A 26,670-nucleotide genomic window follows, 5' to 3' on the forward strand; every position below is an offset into this window, starting at 1 on the left:
CAACTTGACTGGCAGTTGAGCCTCACTGGCAATGAACTATTTGCTGCCCGTACCTGACAGTAGTAGGCTAGCTTAAGGTGCACCAGGCAGAGTCCATGGTACACATGTCTTGGTCCTTTGGCATCCTATTGCCACTCGCTCAAATATGCTGACTGAAGCAGCTGCCTCCCTCTGCCTAATAATAGGGCCAGCTATGTTGGAAATAAAGCTGCAGAAGAGGCAGGCAGCCCAGTGTAGTATCAACAATCGATCAATATGAAAGCAGCTGTTCTCATTAATCCTACCACCTGAAAATACAAATAAGCAAGCATCAGATAACATGAAATAGAAATTTAATAAAGTGCTGTACAGTTTTTTAAAAAAACTGCTTTTAATTTATAAAGAAGTGTAGTGCTTTGCAGCTGCCAATGTTACCGATGGTTCCTTTACATCTTAATGAAACCCTTCTGTGTGTTTCTGTCTATATTGTATTTGGTTCTATCGGCCAGTCAGCTTGTGTCCTGATCATGGATGCAATTTGGCAGCCGCCTTCCTAATTATTTGTCATGAATTGAAACATTAATCCAGCGAAACACAAGGAATTTTAAAGAGTTCTCACTTTTGAGCGGCAGCCTGTAATGTACATGACAAACTTCAGCTGGAGTCGGTGAAAACTGCCAGGAGCATTTTGTGACCTGGCATCTGGTTTGGTTGTTAAAAGAAAAGTACAAACCATGGGCGAGTTACACACTCTCGGTCTCAGAGGAAGGTGAGGACAAATCCTCTCTGAACAAACCTTGCCAAGAAAACCCTGTGAGAGGGTTGCCAGAAGTCAGAAACTACTGGAAGGCACACAACAACAACAACAACAACAACAACAGATAAATGCCCCTTGCATTGTTACCAGTGTGGTTATCAGGGTAAAAGACCATGACAGTTAGTCCAGGTAAATGCATTGCTCTTTGCTAGACTAAAAAACATTGCTCTCTGCTAGGCCAAAATAATCCACTATGTCTAAATAGTTTTCTTTATCATAAATGCAGCAGGTGGGTCTCCCCATCACTATCTGGGGGAACAAATGGGCAGTTCTGGAGGATTCTTGACTCAAATGGTGGCTTTTGCTGCCTTTTATGTGGTGTGGGGTTGTGGTGGGGGTGATACTCTTTTAGAAGAATGGTTATTCCTTGAGCAGAAATTTTTCTTCTATCTAGAAGGGTGTAGCCCAGGAAACAACAAGTGAGAGTTGAAGTAGGCAATCTCCCAGAGCTGATAAAGGAATTATCAGTGATATATATGAGTTGGTAAATAGATTGAACAACAGCAAATCCAAGACTGTGGAACCTGTCTGAGAAAATGCTATAGTTGTATTTTAAAGCTTCAAATCCTGAGCTGACAGAATTAGATGAGTGTGGGACCACACGGGAACTCACTGTCCCGAGCCCCATCCTCTTTTGCCTCTTACTTCTAAGTGATTTTTATGTTTTACTTTTTGCACTCAGATGTGATGGTAGACAAAAAACTTGCAGGCACCTCATTTCTGCCCCCCCCCCCCCTCCATGTCCAGGCAGATGATCATACAGCAAACCTACAATTTGTTCCATATCTGTGTCTTCAAAAGATTTTACATGATTATTCTGGTTTAATCTCCCACCTTTATTAAGGAGCTCAGCCCTTGGGCTATGTTTCTTCCCAACACAGCAGCAAGAATTAAACAATCATATCTGCAAAAAGTGATACTTTTCTAGATTTGCAAATGGGAAGCTTCTGGAAGTAATTCCCCTTTTGTTGTTGTTGCTGCTGTCACAACTTTCTCATTTGATTGCAGCCAGTCTATTTGTGACAGTGGAACAGACAGCATCTTGTTAGACAGCATCTCAACATTTCTAGCAATTAGTTGCAACACCTGGTAAAAGCCATCCCTAATTCTGAGGAAGAAAATGATTTCTTTCATGATGTGTCTCCCTTCAAAAAGAAGAAGAAGGATGAAGTTAAATCAACTACCAATTGATTCTATGGCTGTTCTCTAGTTGGCCTGTGAAGAAACTAGACAGGATCTTGAACTGTCAAGATGTATCACTGAACACCAATGTCAAGACTGTTCATGCCATCGTATTTCGGATCTCTATATATGGTTCTGAAAGCTGGATAGTGAAGAAAGGTGGCAGGAAGAAAATCAAACCAATGTGGTGTAGTGGTTTGAGCACTGGACTATGACTCTGGAGACCAAAATTGGATTCTCTGTTTGGCCATGAAACCCACTGACTGACTTTGGGCAAGCCACATGTTCATAGCCTAAGGGAAGGCAATGGCAAACCTCCTCTGCACAAATCTTGTCAAGAAAAGCCCATGATATGTTCACCTTAGGGTCGTCATAAATCAGGAATGACCTGAAGGCACACAACAACAACAAGACTAATTACATCTTCTTTGTGAGCAGTGGGAACATCAGTTGGTCTTTAGGTTATAGCCAGAATATGCAAAGTGCCAGTACAGGAACTGGGCACTTTAATTTTTGCTGAGATTCTACATCACAGTCTTTGTTTTGTAGCTGTGTTACAGAAATGCAATGAAATACTGTTAGTGAATTGCAAAGATGTGCATCTGAGGACCAGCAAGAATATTCCAATGCTTCTGATGCACATTGTGTACATCTGAGATTTATCAGACACTTCTGATGCAATTGGGGATTCCTGTCACACTCCACAACTTCCTTGTCAGTGTCACTGATGCACATCAGTGACCATATAATATTGCAGGACATTAGTCAGTCAACTGACTACCATTGTGCAATGCATGTCCATATGCTGTAGGAAGGCCCTAGGTGAATATGGACATAACAAAACTATCAAATGTATTTCCCATACATGCAAGACCACTTATGAAGATGTACACCTCATGTTGTTTATAAAACCCTCTGTTTTTAATTCCATGGTTGTTGTGTTAGGGATGGATGTGCATGTAATTTAGGGTTGTGTCCATCCTCCTGCAATATCCAGCCCTCTAAAGCCTTGGGAGACAGGGGGACTGCCCTAGCCATTTAGGGGGAAATTACTATCCCTAAGGGAATAGTTTCTGTAATGCAGAAATGAGGAATGTTGCAGCTTTGATGCTTGCCTGTGACGATAATGCAATTTAGCTTGAAATTAACACAGCTTCCTTCCTTCCTTCCTTCCTTCCTTCCTTCCTTCCTTCCTTCCTTCCTCCTAAACCATTACCTAAATATTCACATTAATATCTTATTTGTAATCTCTGATTGACTGGAATTGCCCGTGGGAATTGGGGTCCTTTCACATTACATGAGGTCACTTTGATTCCACTTTAACTTTCATTGCTGCTGCATCCTGTGGAATTCTATGATTTGTAGGTTAAGGTAAGGTAACCCTGAGCAAATCAGTCTCTCTCAGCCTCAGAGGATGACAATAGGAAACCCCCCTCTGAAAAAACTTGTCAACCCCCCCCCCCCGCGATAGGTTCACCTTACAGTCACCATAAGTCATAAACTACTTGAAGGCACCCAACATTATTCAACAATATTCCTCCTAAACTGAAAGCCCTAGGATTCCATAGGATGCAATGTTGATACTTAAAATAGACTCAGAGAGCCATAACTGTGAAATAGGGAAGACCCTATAGGAAACATTGTCTCCATGTCTAAATGAGTTCTGTTTGCCTTCAATGATATCAAGAAACTTCCAAATCGCGAAGTCATATGATCTCCGCCGGCTTGTATCCCTTGAGAAAAAAGAAAGAAAGAAAATTGACAGCACAATAGGTGGGGAAAATGGGCCATTATCCTGCAAATGGTAGCACATAACAACAAGAAAATGGAGCTTAAAAGATATAAGGAGGGCACACTTGAAAAATGTCCAGTTTGGCCAAGTTTACCAGCCTGTGATGTATGGTTTTCAGTATTGGCCTCCCTACACTTGGTCAGTTTGAAAGAGAGAGAAACTTTTTTATTACTCTGTAATATCTCATAAGTACCTTGCAGTCATAGTGAATCAGTCAGAACACCGTGCACTGACAGTGCCATCATTTTCATGCTATATCTCCTTCACTAACCCCTTGGGTTATTTACTGCTCCCTTTGCTATTTCAGTCGTGGTTCTCTGTTCTTTCAAAGGAAGAAAAGAAAATTACCTCGAGCCAGCTAGATGAAGTTAAGCACCTTCTGTGTCATCACTATCTTCAGAAACTTAAGAGCACTAACAAGTAATAACCTCTACATAAAACCATTTACATTTTCAAACACAGATTAGTATTGGCACAAACATAACAGTAGGTGGGCAAATCCAAATTAATGCTCGCTGAATAGATTGTTTCTATGCCTTTCTGACCTAAAGGCAGTTCTCCTATCCTTGGCATAACAATACAAACTGATGTTAGTTCAATTGTTCAATATAGAATATAGAATTCTACACAACCAAAGTTTCTATTAACCATGAAATGCTAGTAATAAAAACAACCAAGCATTTTCAAAATTAAAGTTAAAAAGCAGAATAAAGTGAGGGCTCATCTACAGTTGGCAGAACACTCTGGGCTGCCCCAGAGTTCTTGCTCTGAATATCCCAGGATTTACCCCTTACCTTGCGGGTTTTCAGCTCTTTCCCCCAGCAATGAAATCAAACAAATATAGGAGAAAAAAACTCAGAGGCCCACAGATTGAAAACCCTCAATAAATATTCCAGTCATCAAGAAAGGAGACACCAAGGATTGCAGTAACTATGGACCATTGCACTAATTTTCCATGCAAGCAAAGTTATGCTCAAAATTCTGCAACACTGACTTCTGCCATCTATGGAGAGAGAAATGCCAGATGTCCAAGATGAGTCCAGAAAAGGAAGAGGGACTTGGGATCATATTGCAAACATACATTGGATAATGGAGCACACCAAATAAGTACAGATGAAAATCAGCCTGTGATTTATAGATTATAGCAAAGCCTTTGATTGTGTAGATCATGAAACATTATGGATTACTCTTAAAGAAATGGATGTGCCACAACATTTGATTGTCCTGATGTCTATTCTGTACCCAGGACAAGAGGCTACTGTTAGGACAGAATATGGAGAAACAGAATAATTTCCAACTGGCAAAGGGGTCAGGCAAAGTTGAATTTTATCACCCTATCTGTTTAACTTGTACTCTGAACATATCATATGTAAAGCAGGACTAGATTTAGAGGAGGGAGGCATGAAAACTGGAGGAACGAACATCAATAAGATAGGATATACATATGACACTATACTGTCAAATTGCCTTTTGACTTTTGGCAAACCTATTAATTTCATAGGGTTTTCTAGATAAGGAATACTCAGGAGTGTTTTTCCTCCCCAGTTTCTTCTTTTAAAATATGGCCATATATAGTTTGCCAGTCTCTCATCCAAGTACTAATTTGGGTTGCCCTGGCTTACCTACAAAAACCAGACAGGATCTGGTTTAGTTAGGGTATTTAGGTCCTCTGACACCATACTACTAGCAGAAAATAGGAAAGAGTTGGAATGATTACTGGTAAAGTTAAGGAAGAAAATGCAAATGCAAGTTTACTGTTGATCATTAAGAAAACAAAAACAATGGCCACAGACTATTTAAATAACTTTAAAATAGATAATGAAGACATTGAAATAGTTGAAGATTTTCCATACCACGGCTCAGTCATTAATCAAAAAATTCGATGCTTAATACTATAAGAAATTCTTGTTCTATATTTAGGATATATTATTAGTGAATACTAAATAATAATATGGACAAGCTCAAACCAAACTCTGCACAAAACTTTAAACCATTTTGATGGTAAACAATTTTCTGTATTACATTTTTTTCATTTGATCTAAGTGGTAATCTGTTGTTTCAGTATCTGGCAATCACATTTTGTTTAAAAACCTTATATCTCTTTCAGCTATATCTAGACTTGTCTATAACTGAAGTTGTAAAATGTCTCTCTCTTTGGAAACACGTAATGACCTTGATCTTCTCCCTCTGTATATGAGGAATATTTTCCTCTAGTTAGTTCAATGGTTATTTCATAGATTATAACAATACTGTAAAAAAAAAAAAAGCTTTGTGAAAATGTTTTGTTCCACAATACTGGAGTACATTCCTCATTTTCCAGCAATTCGTAGTGTTTTCTTCCCCTCAACTCTTGCTGTTTTACTTTGGCCATATAATCAGAAGACATGACTCACTATAAAAGACAATAATGCTTGGTAAGGTAGCAGTAGGAAAAGAGGAAGATTGTAGTATAAGTGGATAGACTCACTCAAGGAAGCCACAGCTTTGAGACTGTAGGACCCAAACAGGGCTGTTGATTAGTGACACAGAGGTCTCCCATTCATAGTGTCACCATAGTTCAAAGTTGACTTGATGGCAGTTAACAACAATAAGCACATTACATGTCACCATGGCATTTTAAAAGACATCAAAATATTTTATCAGCGACAATCCTGCCTCCTCCTTTGCTATCTTGGTAGAAATGAAGTTCTCTATCTTTACGATATGCCCAGATGCTAAACTCTTTTATTATCTGCCTTGGATGTTCTGGAACTTGCAGAACCCAGCCAATCAGACCAGACTCTGCAGGTCTGGCTTGGCCTTATTAGACCAGGCTGAGTACAAAGCATTTCCCATCCTGAACCCTTCTTTCAATCTTTATTGATGCAATCAATATTGCCCGAGTTACTTGAGGGAACGCCTCTCCCTACACAATCTGCCCCGCACCCTCAGGACAACAGGGAAGAATCTATTAGACTATCCAAGGGTTAGACTAACAGCTACTTCTAAAAGAGCATTCACAGCTATGGCGCCCAGGTTATGGAACAATCTGCCGGAGGAGATCCATCTTATCATGACCCTAGATGCCTTTAAAAAGGCATTAAAGACAGATCTCTTCTGGTGGGCATACTCACCTGACCTTCTATAAAGAACTTTAGGAAACTCCCATTTCCGGTCACAACAGTATAACTGCCCGCTGCCCTGTGATTATTATAATTGAAATTTTTATACTCTTTGATGTTTTTATTAAATGTATTTTAGACATGATTGCCACTGTATGGACGTTTTTGATTGTAATCAAACATACAAATAAAATAATAATAATAATAATAATAATAATAACAACAACTAGAAAATTTGACTCATCCACAAATACCTGTAACTGGGCTACCATGGCTCCCTTGATTATAGTGATCAAAAAGGCAGTAGTTTGAGTGCATTAGGCCCAGGGACGGGCTTTTGAAAATGGAATTAATTACAGCTATCTGTAAAAAGTGGGGAAAACAAATAGATTCCATGAAATCTGACTGTTATCGTCAAAGTTCTGGAACAAAAAAGGTCAAGAGCACTCTTGACCATAACATTGGCCTGTTACAGACTGCCAAAATAAAGCTGCTTCGGGTCTCTTTGGAGTTATGCTGTTTAAATGATGCATGCATCCTAAGAATCCGGAAGCTGCACCAAAAGCTGCACTCCGGTGCTTAGGAATGGAGTGTGGCTTTGGCGCGACCTCCGGACTCTTAGGACCCATGCATCATTTAAATAGCATACCTCCAAAGAGACCCGAAGCAGCTTTATTTTGGCAGTCTGTAACAGGCCCTTATTTTGTTTGTAGCTTGCTCAGCCTACCTTGAACCTTTTTCCTAGCAGCCACAATAAATATGGAGAATATTTTTAAACGAAATAGAATCATAGAATGGAGGCTGCCTTGCATTTTATTTGAGCTAAAGGGGTGGGGAAGGAAGGAAGGTTGGTTCTCCCAGGGACATGTTTAACACAGCTGTTTTGAAGACAATTAAGGCATCCAACTGCTGGCTATCCTGCACTTCTCCCTGCCCACCCTGGATACTATCTTTTCTGAGAGAGGGAAGGGGTTGTTGATGGTGCCTTCCTAGAGTAGCCTTCCTGACCTGGTGCCATTAGCTATAGCCAATTTGATGAGGGCCCTAGTCCAATGCTGTAGCATTTTATATATGGTTAGAAATAGTATACTAGACTGAACATGTTAATATGCCCTCAAGTTGACCCTGAATTGAATACATTCAATGAAATATGGCTGTTATCTTCAAAGTTCTGGAAGAAAAACATTGCTTAAGTCAACTCTGTCCCATGGTGACCCTGTAGATGAGACATCTTCAAGACCCCCTTCCCTCTACTGCTTTGCTCACGCCCTGCAAATTCATGCCCGTGACCTCTCTGATTGAGTGCGCCCATGTAGCATGTCCTCTCTTCCTTCTGCCCTCTACTTTTCTTGTTCCCACCTTTTATTTTTGCTTTCTCCATGCTGAGAAAGTAATTGGATTCCATGCCCTTCTCGCTGCATCAAGAAAGTCCCTTTGTGCACCCCCTCACTGTCTTGATTACTGGTGGAGATAGACATAGCAGGGCATTTCTCCAAAGCAGGGGAGGAATCATGTAGCCCTCCAAATGTTGGATTGCATCTCTCAGCATTCCTTATCACTGGCTATGCTGATTAAGGCCCAGTACATACCTCTTGGTATGTCTGGGCTGGCGGCAGCATAATTTCCTCCAGAGGGAAGCCACAGCCACCAAACTGCATGGCATCACTCCGGAAGATTGTGAATGGTGCACTCATGACATAACTGGTGCGGCGCAATGTGCAGATGCTATGCGTCTGTTATGTCATAATGGTGGCGCCCTTGTACATGGGGCGCTGCCATTGTAGCACCGCCAGTACGTGCTATGGTTAGAGACTGTGCAGTTGCCACGCGGCCCCTAATCCTAGTTGCTCCGCTGCTATGCCACAGACTTAGGTCTGTCCTGGGCTTAAGGCTTCTCAGAGTTATCATGAAGCACCACATTTTCTTATCCCTGGTCTCAGGGTATAGAATTTTCCCTGTCAGAATCTCCATTGCCTTCATACACTGAAGAATGATGACAATCCACTTAGGGTAGGGATGGACAACATGCAGGCCATTTTAGGCAGGCCCATATCCCCTCTCCAAACCTGTGCTACTGAAAACCAGTGGCAAATAGCCAAAAAATCCTTTAAAGTGTTTTCATTTTGGCCACCAAAATTCAGCATCACATTTCAGAGGTGGATGGGATTAGAATAGATAGTTGACATACATACAGCAGGGCTAGTGCCAGCTCATATAATTCTCTGTGGGGAATAGATTAACATGAAAGAATGTGTATTGATCTGGCTCATTCAGAATTTAACAGATCTGGCCATATAAGAACACCAGGCATTACCAGAAAAGGAAACTTGTATTATATGCCCTTCCATATGCTACATAACCAAATTTTTGCTAATGGTTCTGCAAATGTTCAACCTATTCACCATCACCAACCCCAAATGGCCCAATATCTGGAGCTCCCTGTGAGGATTCAGAGTCTTTTCATACTGTGTGACTAAATGTTGTATTGCCATCATTTCTATGGACTGCCAACGTTTTGCTTTCCAAGGCATGTACTGTATGTAGCCAGAGACTGGTATGCAAGATAGTTCTTAAATGAACAATAGGATTTTCTAAAATGGTCAGAACCAACAAGATCTTTAGAGATGATCCGGTGCTCAGAATAAAGCAACAGTTTATCCAGTATCTTTGTTTAGGGTCATGGGATGGTGTCTATCGGCTTTTACCTCAAATTATTCACTTCAGAAAACACTCAAACCAAAATAAAAAATAATATAAATTTCATAGGATTTTTTAAAGGTAAGGGATACCCAGAGGTGATTTTGCCAGTTCCCTTCCTCTGAAATTTAGCCAACAGTACCTGGTATCCATTGGCCATATCCCATCAAAGTACTAACCAGGTTTGACCCTGCATAGCTTCCAAGATCAGACAGGATCTGGTGCCTTTAGGATATTCAGGCCCTGACAAGCATATGGTTGCTAAGTCATTAGTCACAATTATTTTGTGACAATTTCTGTTATTAACCCATTTCTTAACTCTCTGAAATAGCAGAGTTATGTTTGTGTTTGTTGTATTATATGTGAGCCAGTGTGATTTAATGGTCTTTGATTGATTGAGACTTGGGAGATGCAGGCTGAAGTCCCTCCTCAGCTGTGAAACTCACTGCAGCTACTGCCAGACTACAGAATTAATACAGTTTGACACTGATTTAACAGCCATGGCTCCTTCCTATGGAATCCTGGTATTTGTAGTTTGTTCTGACAGAGAAGGGAAAATATCCAAATACTGCAGATCCCAGAAGTCGATAGCATGGAGCCATAGCAGTTAAAGCATTGTCAAACTGCATTAATTCTACAGTGTAGATGCAGCCTGGGTCACCTTGCGTCAGTCACCTTCTCTATCAGCCTGATCTACCTCACATGGTTGTTGTGAGAACAAAATGGATGAGAAGAGGTTAATCTATACCACCTAGAGCTTACTGGAAGGAACAGGATATACTGTAAATGTAACAACTGTAACAAATGAGTATGTGTCTTCCTATGGATAGTTATCTTTTAAATGCTTGTTGAATGTGTATGTGGAGGCAAAATTTCCTTGACAGTTTCTTTCTTTTGTCTAGGGGAGGGAATTGTTTGTGGGTATGAAAACACTTCCCCAGCCACAGGAGGCTCATACTCCATTGGTTTTTTTAAAGACCAGCTGGTTACTCCAATGAATCTCTGTCTTAAGAAAATCCAGGCATAGTTCTCTGTATGTAAAGCTAAGAGTGCGTAAAAGATGCAAGCAACTCCCCTACCCATTTAGAAATCTTCAAAAGTTCTGCTGGGTATTCAAAGAACTCTGTGTGTGTGTGTGTGCGCGCGCATATGTGCATGTGATATTTTACTTTCAGTTGATTTTCACTAAGAACAAGTACTTAGTGTGAAGGATACAAACTGTAAACAGGGATTGAGTCTAGCAACTTCCTCGGGGAAATATTGTAAGAAGCTTTTTGGGCAAAGGAAGGGGGCATCATGAAGAGAAGGATTTATTTGGGATTAGAAGAGTAATTCAAGAGCAATTTTCCAGTCAATTGCAAAGAGTTCAAACATACGTTTGAAATACAATTACGCTGTACAACACACACAGAGAGAACGGGAGGTATACTCTCCCCTCCCTTCTCTCTCACACATAATTCCTCCTCCTTCCATATGAATCCTCCGTTCATGATACATTTGGACTTTCCTCACATGCTGCATGGTGCATATTCCTTCTGCTTGTCACTGTAAGGAGGTGATCTGCACACACACCCCAGCTGAATTCAGCAGCTGCAGTCACAAATGCCTCTGGGCAACTGCACTCTCTTTCTTCTCCATCCTGAAACTGCTGCACGTTTCTTGGCAGTGGGAAATCCTTGATGCAAAACCAGTTGGTGAAGTTTGGATTGGCATTGGGCTACCAGCTCCCTCAGTCTCCCTGTCTTCTATTTTGTGCATGCTTGCTTGCTTGCTTGCTTGCTTGCTTGCTTATTTATTTATTTATTTATTTATTTATTTATTTATTTATTTATTTTTGGTGTTACAGAGTGACTACCATTAACTATGAATGGAGAGGCTTGAGGAAAGGCTGAATTCAAACCCAGAGCTCAACCAAGTATGCCTCTCACTCAAGTGGAGGATGGTGTCCTCCCTTGCAGGAACTGCTCATTGAATATGGAGCTGAATGGAACTCAGGAGCTTTTTGGAAACCCCACATCTGATTATGATGAAGAAGAATTCCTGCGGTACCTGTGGAGGGAATATTTATACCCCAAAGAATATGAATGGGTTCTGATCACTGGATATATTATTGTGTTTCTTGTGGCACTCGTAGGGAACATCCTTGGTGAGTAGTCGCTTCAAAATAGGTGGTTTAAAGCCATTTATGTTGATGAGGTGATCTCCTGAGAAAACAGTGTGCTGCCATAGGGCAACAATCGGCTTTAGAATCATGATTTTCTTTAATGGCTATAGAAAATGCTTTGTGTTTAATAAGGCATTAAGATCAATACAATTGTACTTTATTCTGTTTATCTGGAGGGTCTGGCTTAGTGAAATATTTGCTTGTCCTTACCTGCGGGACTAGCAGCTCATTATAACTTGGGCGCCTGAGACAGCAAGGAAAAAGCATTTCCAATATACCAATTTTACATATTGTTCTAACCCTATTTATTCCAAAGGTTTCAATACAGCTGTCAAATGAAGGCTGAAACTGTACACTTTTTTTACCTGAGAGTAAGCTCCATTTTCTTCAGTGTGTCTAATATCTGAATACACATGCATAGGATAGTGATGTATGTGTGTTTTGTCATGAAGTGTTTAAAATTCATGTATAGACATCTGACTCTTGTAGTAACTCAGTCAAGGATGAGATATTAAACAAGCTACATGAGGATAATTTATGAAGGATTAGAATGCTGTTTCATCTGCCAAAAACTAATTGGTTTCTCGTGGCTGTCCTCTAAGTTTGAGTGCTGAAATCTTTGAGCTTCATCCATATCATTAGAAGATGCCTGGCTGGCATTTGAGCCTTGTAGGTCCATTCAGGTCAGCAGACTTTTGGCCAGGTTTTCACTGCTATGTGCCACTTCATTCATGTTGCCAGAATTCTGAATGAAATCATGAATGGCACACTTCATTCATGTGCAGCTCAACAGCTGTTTTTCATGGGTCTCATTACTGGTAACTCTCATATCCCCAGTCTTGATATTCTCTACCAAGGTAGTGTAGTTTAACTGTAAACTTTAAATGGAATAGACATACCAGCTGCAGCTCTCTGAAGTTACTGACAGCAATGTGAATGAAATTATACGGCATTGTGCTCAAATTTGCCGTTTGCGGTATAGATATTGCTGATGGTTTATGATGATCAGAAAAAAATTAAATGAATGCCACCCTTTGCACATTATCAATGCAAGTGACAAAGTATACTATAATTTAGTCATTTAAATTAGACAAGCATGCACACATACAGAGAGAGCAAGTGGAATCCCTTTAGGCTGAACTGACTTAAAATTCACATGAGTTACTTTAGGATATTTTGAGTAGAATCCCAAGACCCAGCAGCTTTAGCTTGGTGCAAAAACAATCTATTCTGAATGTCCCGATTTACTTTGTTCTGAACTGAACAGAGCTTGCAATCCTTACATGCAAGAAATACCACTCATATTTATCCCAAACCTTCTGCATTTAAGTAGTATAATTTAAGGCAGAGAGGAGTCTTTCTCTTGATACTGTTCTTATACATCTGGGAATTTTAAATCGATACCAAGTGACTGCAAATGACCCAGGGATTACTAGTCAATACAAATCTGCCTTCTGGGCAGTGCTGAAACAGAGGCTATCTCAGGGAAAAGTAAAGCACAATTCAGGGTGATCCCCCCCCCCTTCCTTCTCAAAAGAGAGCAATGGAAAATGGTGAATTTAAAGGAGTTGATGTGGTTAGGTTCAGAAAAGGTAAAGAAAACAGGATCTGAAAATATATAGTGATATAGTGAAGGTGAACAAAAGAAGAAGAAGAAGAAGAAGAAGAAAAGGGGGGGGGGGAGATGCACCAAAGATTGCAACTTTGTGGAAATAAGGGAGAGTTATCAGAGAAATGGGATTGCTTAAAAAAATAAAAATATAAACCCTGATAAAACAATCCTAGATTTACAGTTGTGGGAAGGGTCATTTCAGAGGATTTCAGAGAACAATTTACCCAATATTTCTATCTGGTAAATTGTACAAGATGAGTTTAGAGAATAATTGATCCACACACGAAGAATTGGCAGCAGAGGATATCTGAAGAGTGATATCAAATAGGGGTGACTAAAAAGATATTTTACTATTAACAGATGAATTGGGGTGTTGGGAGTGTTTGTGTTTGAATGTCCCTGTGCTTTTGTAATGAAGGCAATACTCATTTTGAAGCTTGCTGACACTCTAAGGGGTTATTCAGATGGTGAAAATAATCCAGGATGAATCCAGGTTGAATCTTCATTGTTCACATGCATCCTGAATGCACCCAATTAAGTTTTCTATGCCAAAAAAACCACTTAACCTGGAATAATGGATAGTGAGCTTTGTTCTGAGCTTTTTTTAAAAAAAAAATTTGTGTCGTCAGCAGTGTGAATAACCATTGCAAATAGATACGAATAGACCCAGGATTAAATTCTGCATGCCTTGAATGGGCTTTAAATATATTCATATAGGCCTCATACAGACAGGCCAAAATAAAGCTGCTTCGAGTCATTTTGCAAGTATGGTGTTTAAATGATACATGCGTCCTAATAGTCCAGAAGCTGCACCAAAGCCATGCTCCTGTCCTAAGGTCTGGAGTGCAGCTTTGGTGCAGCTTCCAGACTCTTAGGACGCATGCATCATTGAAACACCATACCTCCAAAGTGACCTGAGCTTTATTTTGGCCTGTCTGTATAGGGCCATAATCAACTCCATCTTTATTTAAGTACTAGCACATGTGAGCAACTGAACTCTCAGAGATGTGCAGACATGCAGTTCCATAGTGTGAATAACAAATCCAGAATGCATAAGTAAGGATATTCACATCTTTGTGCTAAAAAAAAAAGTATGAATGACCCCTAAGTCCCTGTATTTCTGGTGTTAAAAGGGGTGGATTTGTTTACATGTTTATTAGATTTATATTCCGTCTTTCCTCCAATAAGCCCAGACTGGAGGACATGGAAGTCTTCCTACCCATATCAGCACTGTGAAGAGGGTCAGGTGGCTGGGGTGAAAGTTACCTAGTGTGTTTCTTGGTTCAGTGGAGAACTGAACCTGGATCTTCCAAGTCCCAGTCTAATACTCCAAGCATTCTTTGCATTAGTTTCTACTGACATGACAGGAGGCCAATGACTCCAATACTAGAACTTGTAAATCCTGTAGCATCACATCTAGGATCCTTCTGGCCTATCACACCCATCTTCAAAAACTAGAAAGATCCTTCTAAGAGCTGTGTAAGGTAGTGGCAGCCACTACATTTGCAACAGTGACTTCTGTGTTTAATTCAGTGCATGGATGCTGAACTAAAAATAAATAAATAAATAAAGGGGCAACTACTTCTGAAGCACAAACACTTAAGACCAGGTTCATAGCTATTACTGTGTAGGTCAAAACTCAGCACCATTAATTCCCTTATCTTCTCCGAGTCCTTTGGTTATTATACCCTCTTTTCAACTGGGCAATCTTTTTTAAAAATGCTATATAAAACCAGTGGTAGAAGGGGATAGTGAGGTGTGGCAAGCCCTATTGCAGAACAATTCAGGTTGATGTCTGTGCCTGTTGGATCAAGGGTCAAGAGGAAAGTCATTGGTCAGGAGGGACAGAACTTCCCATATATCTGTGTTTGTCTGAAGTATGTGCCTTTTGCATGTGCACACAGCCAGGAGATCCAAGGAATCACCAGACTAACACTGATTAATACAGTCTTCCAGGGAATCCTTGTGCCATACATGGAAAGCAGGAGACAAACTGCATGCAAAATAGGTAACTCGGATAAGTAAACTTGTAACTGTTGTTGTTGTTGTGTGCCTTCAAGTCAAGTCTGACTTATGGCAACCCTAAGGCAACCCTATCATAGGGTATACTGAGACTGAGTGTGTAACTTGCCTAAGGGTACTCAGTAGGTTTCCATGGCCTGAGCAGGGACTCAACCCCTGGTCTCCAGAGTCAAAGTCCAGTGTTCAAACTACTACACCATACTGGCTCTACATCCAAGTGATTAAACACATCTTTATAGAAAAGGCAGAAAGAATGAGACTGTAATGCTTATGAAGTCCAGAAAGACGCGAATGCAATTACTGTAAGGCAGGCAGAATTCATGCAGCACTGGGTGGGGCCCAGTGCAACCCTTGAAGCCCTGGCACTGTTAACCACCTCTCCACTATTTTGGTGAAAGGGGGAAGGCTGGAAAGCATTCCTGAATGCTTTAAAGGGCTTTAAAATACTTATATAGGAGGGATGTACTTCTGGAAACATCCAGAACCTCACAAAAGGCCCAATAGGTGACTGGCAGTGATGAGACATCACCTCTGGTCACCCAAAATGGTGGTTATAGCACCTCACTGCTGTAGCTCTAGAGGAGGCCAAAATGGCACAGTGCATACCCTTCAACACTTCACTGATGAAAAGAAACACATCTTGATGGCAAATGTTGTTAATGAGGAAAAACACAGAAGCTGGGAAAAGCTCCAACATTCTGCTGTTGCTATAGCCTACTGGAAAAGGCAGGATCCCAACCCCTCCTCTCATCTCCTGCTGAGTTAAGTGAGTGAAAATTGAACCGAGTTTGCCGCAATGGAAGTAAGCTGAGGATATAGGGAGATAATGGGAGGAGGAAAGAGAAATTGAAACATTTTTAAAGCATCTGGAGAAGTGAAATGGCAGAAAATTAATCAGCATTGACCCTGCCAAATTGGAACAGTGGGAAGGGGCCCAGTTTAGAAAGGGGCTGAAGACCTTTCTATTTAAGCAAGCGTTCCCTGATACAAGCTCTGATTAACCCTCCCCCCCCCCCCCCCCCATATCAGCAGTGGCAGCTGGCTGAAATGCTTTAGTGGACTGTGTTTTTAGTTATATGGTATATGTGTTTTGTAAGATGTATATGATATGCCATGTATTTTATGTATGTTGTACACCACCTTGGTTTATAGAAGGGCGGTATAAAAATAAAATTTTTATTATATTATTAAGGTATGATAGGCTCGGGAGTGTGCCACCCAACTCCGAAGGCACTGCTTGTATGCCTGCTAGAAGCATTTAGTGGAGAGTTTCTACGAAAAGTATATTAGAGGATGAAGGAGAGAAGCAAGATTGTACCCAAGTCATAAACACAACAAAGGCATCACTACGGGAGTGTGGCGGTTGTGGACAGCCCCCGTCTAGAGGGGCATTTTCCCACTTGCCCTGCAGCCACACCAGACTGTAAACATGCCTCAGTGCCTCCTGGTAGCTGCTGGGGGGTTGGTACCTTCATGGTAGGAGCAGCTGAGCTGGATCCTGAAAGCCTTTCCAAGGGGGCTATTTTCAGGGTCTGTGTGGCTGCTCTTGGAGAAGCTGCACCAGACCCTGAAGGCATTTCAGCATTTCAGAGAGCAGTCACCCCAGACCCTGAATGGGATGTGGGGTTGCTGGCAAGGCAGTTTGTCCCCTTCACTTGGTGCCACCAACTTCAGCAACACCACTGAAAGACAGTGGAGGGCAGAGTTGAGGTCCTGTCTTTTGACAGCCTAGTCGCAGCCACAACACAACAGCTATTTATTTATTTCCCCACATTTCTCTCAGCATGGTGGCTTACAACCAGGCTAAAATAAGATAAAGGTAACTAATTTTTATTACTATTAATATCCTGAATGGATCCCAAACTTTTCTTCCATTCATACACCCACACAGTTCCCATCAGGATGTTTCCTACCTAATATATCTTCCACATACAACAAAGTCAGAAACCACACTTTTTTGTGTTGTGAATAGCATCCTTGCAGGCCAGACTGCTCTTTCCGGTCCCCACCTACATTAAGAGAGCCAGTGGAAGAGGGTCGAGAGAAGTGGAGATTTTTAGTGGTAGATTCTATAGTTTCATGAGGGGAAGCTGATCAATCAGCTATCAGGGAGGCATCCCAAGAGTATCACTGAATGCTACAGATATTTGGTCTGTGATCCAAAATATACCCTCTTCCCTTCTTCTACACCCATATCAGGGACAAGGCAGCAGTGTGGAGCAGGAGTACCAGAACTTCAGGGGTGGGCAAAGTATGTGCCATGGCCCACAAAGTCCTTCCAGTCCCAGTTCCCACTCCCATTAATTTCTTCTTTCTTTTAAAAACCTATTTTCTAATCACTAAGATGCGTGAATTAGCACCCACAAGTGATGTGACAGATGGGTGAGGGAAACCACAATGTTTTACAGTCATCCCCCCACCTTCTGACCAGAAAATGGTAGTATCAAGTTTGCTGCATTATCCAAATGGCCCTATACAGACTTCCCTCTACCTTTCCATCTGTCTCACCTCGGTTTATGAAGTCTAAATTTGAATGAAGGAATTCATCTGAGATTAGTATTAGTCAAATCAAAGTTGTTGGTTTCCCACTTCAGAATATCATTCAGAGAGCTGTGCTCCTAAATGGGTTCTGGGGTGTGATTTAATGCTATGAACCATTAATCCTGGCTTGAAAGCAGATGTCTTTAAAATTAGAAAGCAATATTGCCTTGCATCACAAACCAAATGTGCTCCCACTTGCCAAACGACTTGCTCCTGCACTGAATAATGTGGCAATATTTGCATACTTTGTAATAAGCTTCTATTTCAGGAATGAGGCTTATTTATTCAATGTTATCTGCTATGCTGTCGAGTACACCACCTAAGCTAAACATAATCATTGCTTGTTATGATGGAAATAACTACCTTTATAGAAATGCCAGGAGCCCTTCACATCTTCCCTATTTTTCTAATTAGGCAGAAGAAATCAGAGCAGGGGGGATTTGTGTCTGAATGCCTCAGAGATGAGAAAAATTAGGCCTGGCACCCTGCTGGGAATTTATGGTGTCATAAAGTAACTTTTGATTGTGTAGTTTAGAACTGCAGCATTGCACAATGGTCTGTTCTCCGGAGAGGATGTTGTAGCTGCACCACTGCGACCAGCTACAAGCTGAGCAACCAGTTTGGTTGTTGTGCAAGGGCCGCAATGCGTTAACAATACTGCACTTTGCATTGACAGTCAAGGAGAGAGGGGCAACAGTATCCTTCTGCATGAGCAGAAATAACTGTGACACCAGAGCCCTACTCTTGTAGCTACACCTGACGATGCATGATCTTGGCTGTGTGTCATCTGCATAAAAATATGTCAGAGGACTTGTAAGAAAGCAGAAAGTTCCTGGTTTAAGATCTATTTGTTAACCTGTTAAAGGAGGGAATTAAAAATAGATTTTGCAATGTTATCATATTTTTGTTAGGTATTGTGAGTAAAGAATGGGAGAGAAAATGTGGATTGCTTCTTTGATAGACAACAACAGCAGCAAGGATATTGCTTGCTCAAACTTGGAAATTTACTGAAGCACCGATGTGGGAAGAATGGCTTACGAAGGTTGCTGCATCAGAAGAATGGGTTACTAAGATTTTTCACTTGGCCAGATTTGGCTATTTCTAAAAAATAAGCTTAGTGAAGATTAAAAACGGAATATAAGAATAATAATTGTTCTCTCTCTCTCTCTCTCTCTCTCTTTATTTATTTACAGTCAGAATTTGGAGGTGTCAGAGCCTCAGAGCCTTACTGTATATTAATTGTATGACTTTTTTTCTTTCCTTTTTTCCTCCTTTCTTGTCTTTTTCTTCTTTGTGTTTCCTTATCCTTGATTGTATATTATTTTGGTTGTAAATCAGAGGCGGGTTACAGACGGGCAAAAAGGGGTGTGCTCATGACGTCATGAAGGTACTGTATAGCCTTTAGACGGCCCTTACCTGAATGCCGCCATGAACACGCCGCCTGCACGCCCCAAGCGGGAAGAAGCGGCATTAAAAAGGTGCCGCTTTTTTCCGCTTCTTTTCTATATACTGCGCAGCTGCGCATCTCCGTCTGTAAGCTGCTGCACCGGTACGCCAGAATTGTTACTCATTTAAGTTGCCCATTTAAAGGCTCCGAGTCAGCTGCATCGCATAATGAGTCGAGGTCCTGGAACATGCGCAGTTTGCACCGAGGCTCTAATTAGAGCGTCAGATGCCATGCAGATGTGGAAGCTGCAGCAGAGCTGCACTCTATTTTAATGCTCGTAACCCTAACCCTAGAGCAACATGTACGCATGCGCTGCTAGAATTGTGGAAAGTTTGGAATTTAAAGTGAACCCCTACACACATTCCTGCACCATTTTCACCTAACAATAAAAAAACGCTAAAACTTTAAATATTTACATATGTACAAGGGAGGTGATGGGGGATGGCAGGGGGACAGCGGTGGCAGCGGTGGCAGCAGCGACAGCTGTGGCTGTGCATTGCAGATTCAGCAAGAGCACGGGGACCAAAGGAGAGGAGGCATCCATGATGCTGGTGACACTGGCAACATGCAAGTGGACAAGGATGCCAACACCAGCTGATCACCAGCTGGCAGGAGGCCACCTTTGTTCTTGGGTAGGGCAGGGGAAAAAGTTTAAAGGGGTTTGGGCGCTTTAAATGTGTACATACGCTTTCTGCCGCTGGTGCTGACCGCCGCAGCTGCGCAGCTGCGCATCCGCCAGCCGGCAAAAGAAAAAAAAGCCGCGTTTTTGGCCGCCCGTGCGGAAGCTGCCTCTCTCTTTGCAGCGTCCTGCAAGGCGGCGGTATGGAAGCTGCGGGTAAGAAACGGCCCCAGGTGAGGCGTCTTCACTACCCCCAGTGTGGAAGCCCCATACACCTTAGCCACGCCTCCGGGGCGGGTGGTCTGGAGGCTCCGTATTCAGGGGAAGACACCTTCAAGACGTCTTCCCCTGCCCGTCTGTAACCCGCCTCACTGTTCATTCTAAAAATTAATATCAATTAATCCTAAAAAAGACAACAATATTTTGTTTTAATTAGTGTGTTCTGCACACTAATTATTAGGAATCAGTGTGCTCTGCACAACATGCATGCTAATGTGTTATCTGTGCAGGAAAACCATGTATATATTTTTGCACATATTAATTTTCCCCACCAAAGTCCCAAAATAATCTGCATCGCTTGTAAATAATCTGCATCACTTATAGCTCAGTTCTTGGCCTGGCATCCATTATGTATCCCAATCAAAGAGGTGCAGATCTGAGCATGGTCAGTTGTAATCTCTAATAAAACATGTTTGCTTTTGACTACCAGACAGTGGAACATAGGACTTGTCTGCACTGACCAGTAAGACAGAGCACTATGGTGCTTAACTGGCCCTGGTGGCAACTGTACATACCAAGCCAAACCAAAGTCATTGCGGGGTGCAGGGATGAGGCTCACACCAGGTGACACCTCAGAGGAGGGGCAATACCCAATCAAGCTGCCCTCCCACGGGGGGGGGGGGGGGCAAGTGCCCTTGGCCCTGCTTCTCTGCAAAGGTGGCAGTTCCATACAAGGATCCACCACCACTGTGGGGAATGACAAGGCCAAGGGCACCTGGCCCTGCTTTCCTGCTGTGGTGGTGGTAGCTCCCAAGGAGCCACTGTCACCAGGGAGAAAAAGAAGAACATGTGCCCCCTGCCCAGTTTCCCCAGGACAGTGGTGGTTCCTCATGAGGAGGCAACGCCACCATGGGGAAGGAGATGGCAAATTTCTCCCAGCCCTGTGTCACCATGGTAGTGGTGGTCTCCTCATGAGGAGGCTGTCAACACCATGGTGAAGGAGAAAGATTGAGCATGGCTTGGAAGCCACACTCCCTGCACAGTTTGACACCAGAGGTAGTAATGTGAATGCCAGTGCAGTGACACAGCATTGTCTACATGGGCCAGCTGGGCTGACACCTCATCAGCATGGCTAGCCCATCCCTCTTCCCCATAGCCACCGCTATCCTATCTCTTACTTGCAGGAGCTCCATGGATAGGCTTCATGGCACATTCCCACTTCTCAGGTTAGTGGGGTTCCCAATTACATGGTGAGGGTCTCCAGAGGCTATTTGGATGTTTCTCTGCCCTATCTCCTCATTGGCTGCATGGGTGAGCTCACCCTCAGAAGAAATGGCAGCATGTTGGGAGGCCTGTCTATGCAGGTTAGGGATGTAACAACAACAGCTCTGGGGACAGACCATCCCCTTTCACTGCAGTGTTCAGTGTGGGGAAAAGGGATCGCACAGTGCCTGGTGTGTGAATTGGCCTGATCCATCTGTTCATATGTCACAAAACCCCCTGCTAACCTTGGGGTTTGCAGAAAACATTGGAGCTACGTTCCTGTGACTTTGACAACTCCAGGGCAAAGTTAGGTTAACCAATGAAATTCCTGGTATTTCACCAGAGGTTGCTATACATCGTGGAAGCAGACAGCACTGGCATCGAAATGAGCATGGGGTTTTTCACACATGCAAACAAGGCCTTCAGATTTCAGACTGAGCTGTATTCCCTGTAAGATTGTCTGGGCTGTGGTTGGGAAACTCTGCTCTCATAAAAAGATGATGCAGAAACAGATGTTAAGTGAGCTGCTTTGGGGTTTTAGCTCTGGATCCATGGTGTCTTGGACCATAATAGTTTCATGCCAGGGAATTGGCTGGAGGTTTCTGGTGTATTTTCATATTCCTTAGGCTGTTCAAGGATCCCATTTCAGTCTCCAATAGCTACAGGTAAATAAGTAAACAGGGGCATTACTGGGGAGGTCAGTGGTGCAGCCCATACCTGGTGACATCTCAAAAGAGGAGTGCCACCTGATCAGACCATCCTCCCACTGGGGCTGGGAGGGAAGAGTACTCCTGGCTGTGCTTCCCTGTGGTGGCAATGGTTCCTTTCTTCTTCATGTTCTTTGAAACTACACCCGCTATTGAATATGTGATGACATAAGGTAATCTCAGGACTGAGAAGACTTCGTCAGTTACATGCAGTGGCCCGTGAAAGGATTGAGCAGCAATATATTTATTGTTTTTGTGCCTTCAATTCATTTCCAATTTATGGTGACACTAAAGTGAAGCTATCATGAGATTTTCTTGACAAGTTTTTCTTCAGAGGGGATTTGCCGTTGCCAGCCTTTGAGGCTGAAAGAACACGACTTGCCCAAGGTCACCCAGTGGGTTTCTATGGCTGAGTGGAGATTTGAATCTTGGTCTTCAGAGTCATAGTCTAATGCTCAAACCACTACACTGCATGGCCTCCTATTAAAATATTGTAAATATTATAAATATTGTAAATGTCTTATAATGACATTATAATAACATGAACCGATGGTCACTTGAGCCACCTCAATGGTCTGTGCCACTCTTTTTAAAAATGTCCAAAGGCCTTAATTCATAACAGATTTGGCCTTTCTGATACTGTTAACCAGGACAAATTCATTTTATGTTCAGCAAGACTGGCAAGTGGTCTAGAGGAGTCACAAAAGGGCAGCAAATTCTCAGTTATTATTATTGCAGTTTTTATTTTTTACTGTCTGGTAAGCAGTGATTGTGGGATTTTTCTCCTTATGCCAAAAAAAGTATCTGGCTGTGAACTTTATCTTCTAAAATAGAGATGGATGGTGAATAGGCTTCTGCAAACCAGACAGCAAAATGTCTTGGCCCTTGAGAGAAAGGCTTCAGATAATGAAATGAATGGATAACTTTTCAGATTTCACAGTAACATTCTGAGTTAAAATATCTCAGTATTTTTTACAGCAATCTTGGTCCCTCCAGGCCTGTTTTACTATAGCTCCCATCATCCCCAACTGGAGCCAATGGTAGTGGTAGACAAATACATCTGGACATCTCTGTAGGGGAAGGCTGATTTAGACAATTGTGTGTTGTCAGTGTTTTGCATGGGTACCACGGCTTTTCAGAATACATTTTGGAATAAAATGGTTTCACAAAGCATTTGAGTCTTAGAAGAAGACAGAGTTAGTTGCCTACTTGAACAGTTTTTTTATCAGTTCTCCTTTCTTAGTGGGGTTCCACCACTTCCCTTCCTTCATGTCAATTTCTGGTACTCCATTTATCTTTCTTCTTCCTCAAGTCAACTGTCAATGTTTTTTCCATCTCCATATTTTCTACTCTTTGCTCCTTCCCAGCAGGTTACACCCTGCCCTATTCTTGCCTCACATACTATTACCATACAGTGATAGGCATTCCAGCTCCAGGCAGATACTATTTATTTGAATTACAACTGGCCAGAAGTCACACTTTTCACAGCTTCCAAAAGTTAAAAATAATGATCAGCCATTTTCCATCTCTCATTTTAAAATGGCGAGTCTGCCTTTTTTGCATTTCCCCTGCAGGCATTTGAAGACATGCAGCCCTTTCATGCTACACCAGTAGAACATAATGATACCACTGGGTCGGTCACAGCAAAATCTTAGTGAATGCTGGCATTTTCAGTTTAGGAAGGGATATGGCAGATAGGAAGAAAATTAATTCCTTTGAGATGTGGTGCTGGAGGAGAGTGCTGAGGATACCACGAATGACCAAAATAGCAAACGATTGGGTCCTAGAACAAATCAAGTCTGAACTCTCTCTGGAATCCAAGATGACTAAATCGAGGTTGTTGTACTTTGGACACATCATGAGAAGGCACAACTAATCGGAAAAGACAATGATGCTGGGGAAGGTAGAGGGCAGTAAAAAAAGAGGTAGACCACATGCCAGATGGATAGACTCAATCACGGAGACCATGGGCCTGAGCCTACAGGACTTGAACAGAGAGTTAGTGGATGGGTTGTTTTTTTTTTTTTTGGGAGATGTCTCATTCACAGGGTTGCCATGAATCAAGGTCAGCTCAAAGGCAGCTAACAATAAACAAACAACAATGCTGCCTCTGACCAAACTACAAACTACAAGGTATTTCCTAGAATGGAACCTTGCCAGTTAAAGTGCAATCATAGTACTAATATTTGGGTACAGTAAAGGGTGCTGGAGGTTAGCCATGTAGTTGTAGGATTCTGGAAGTATTAGCCCCCAAAATTAACTTTCCAAGCTCTGCTCATAAAGCAAGAGAATGCATGATCAATAAGATCCTTGGCAGATCACAGTTTTGGGAGAAAGGCAGCTGTTCTTTTTTTTTAATTATAATGTTAGTTCCATATTAAATTACATGCCTCTAGATTTGATAATGTTTTAAATAACAGGGCCATTATACCTATATTAAAAACATGAGCTTTGGCTGTCATTTTTTAGAAAGTAATGCTACCATTTCCATAATGGAAATGCAAAGCACTACCACTGTAATACATTTAAAATGTTGTAATGATCTAGCAGGAACACTGTGCCTTTAATAACTGCACAGGAGATGGAGGTGTGGCTGTATGGTTTCCACCGATACAGTTTCCCCAGAATGATGAAGTGAGAAAGTAGTGGGGAAGAGAGAAATGCTCTCCTGCTGGACTTCTGATACAGAGAGAAGGTTTTTCTTGAGTCAGACCACTGGTTCAACTAGTTCAGCATTGTTCCCTCGGACTAGAAGGAGTTCTCTGAGATTTTAGGCAGAGGTTTTTATGGCACTTATTAAACATGTCAGGGATTGAACTTGGAAACTTTTGCATGCATAAACTATTCTATACCACTGAGTTACAGTCTTTCACTATGTCTGATTTTTTTTTTTTTTTTGTCAAAGTAAAGGTGGTAACAAGAGCCAGCATGGTGTAATTATTTGACTAGGAGCCTGGGACACCAGGTTTCAAATCCTGATTTGATCATGAAAACCCACTGGGTGGCCTTGGACAAGTCACATTGTCTCAGCCTCAAAGGAGGGCAAAGGCAAATTCCCTCTGAAGAAATCTTGCCAAGAAAACCCTTTGATAGGGTCGCCTTAAGGTTGCCATAAGTCAGAGATGACTTGAAAGCACATAACAACAAAGTTGGTAACACAACATATTAAGCAAGATTGTATGTAGGGGTGGGGGGTTAGAATAAGTTTATTCTACATACTGATCACAAACACATTGTTTGAGTGCTGATGACAGTATAATCACAATCAAAGGTTGGAAGATTTGCTTTGTGGACTTAACTTCAACTGTTTCAGGTTCAGAAGCTTCCGATTTGGAAAAAAAAATGGCTGCCAAAGCAACTTACGGGGCCCAAATTCAGCCCTGGAGGCAACTGGAAGCCATTTTGACAGAAAAGGTCAAGCAATAAAATCAGCCTAACTTCCAAATGTGAGCCAAATTGGGAAGAGGTAAGTCGGGCACTGGAGGCGGTGTGATAATCTCCATAGTCAGCATAGAAGATTCTGAATGCTCTAGCTGGATGAGGATTGTAAAATTCGTAGCCCAAAGCATTACATTTTCCCAGCTCCAGCCAGAATAGCACTATCCGCACACAGTAGCAGTGCATGAGCAGCCTTAAGAAAAAAACAAAGGTTTGCAAAAGTACAAAAAAACTGGGGGAAAGAGAAATATACTAAAAGAGAAGGAAGAGCTGAAGTCGCCCAATAAGAGCTGAGCATGCTCAGTGGTCACAGTTCTGTTTATCTGTTGCTGTCAGAGGAAAGAGAAAATGGAAGCTTAGAAGTGGTGGTGGAGTGGAGCATCTTAGAAGAAACAGTAGCTTTTTACATGGGCACTATAAAATTTTGTGGCAGCTTCCATTTTGTCTTTTATATCTTCACCCCCCCCCCCCCCCCAAATTATTATCATGTTTTAAGACACTGACGGTTTGTTTGGAATTAACATTGAGACAACTAGTCATGATGGCAATAGCACTACCACCTGTTTCAGAGATATTTAAAATTGTTGTCAATTACTTTGGAAGCCATATTTCCAGCCAGTGCTTCTAAACAATGCAAAATCAGTTCTCCCATACATGATATTCTTTGTTCTTTGTTATATAGACTCTCAAATAGACAAAGGAGCTTGCTTTCTTAGGCCCAAAGAAAGACAGGGCCCCAAACAGTGCAGCTAGTATGTTCTCTTTGACAGTGCACCAAGCATTCAAGATACACACCCAGGTATAAGAAAGGATGGGGCAGAAATGCAGCTAACAGAAGTGAAAGCAAAGGCCTATGGGTTTCCATCACATCCCATCTTCTGTGAGGATAAAGCACACCAAATGCAAGGCCAGAAGCCAGCTCCTGGATGAAAAAGCAATCAAAGCTATTGAAGATGCATATTTTCCCTCACCTCTGGTGACCAATGGAATTTTCCTCTTTTGTTCTCCCCTCTTATTAGCCCATTTTAACATCATCTGCCAATTTAACTGATAGTTTTTATACTCCCCCC

The 26,670-nt window shown here is 41.9% G+C and overlaps 1 protein-coding gene across 1 annotated transcript in view; it reads left to right on the forward strand.

The window, feature by feature from the left end:
• Positions 1-11,469: 11,469 nt before the first annotated feature.
• Positions 11,470-26,670, forward strand: part of LOC149311477 (orexin receptor type 2-like) — a 46,821-nt gene continuing 31,620 nt past the window's right edge. The window contains exon 1 of the mRNA XM_089529510.1: positions 11,470-11,714. Coding sequence (XP_089385636.1) covers positions 11,486-11,714 — 229 coding nt within the window. The 5' untranslated portion in view covers positions 11,470-11,485. The remainder of the gene's footprint in view (positions 11,715-26,670) is intronic.

This window comes from Sceloporus occidentalis, unplaced genomic scaffold (genome assembly GCF_023333645.1).
Source record: "Sceloporus occidentalis isolate IW3139 unplaced genomic scaffold, rSceOcc1.0.p SCAF_6, whole genome shotgun sequence".
NCBI classification, from domain to species: Eukaryota; Metazoa; Chordata; class Lepidosauria; order Squamata; family Phrynosomatidae; genus Sceloporus; species Sceloporus occidentalis.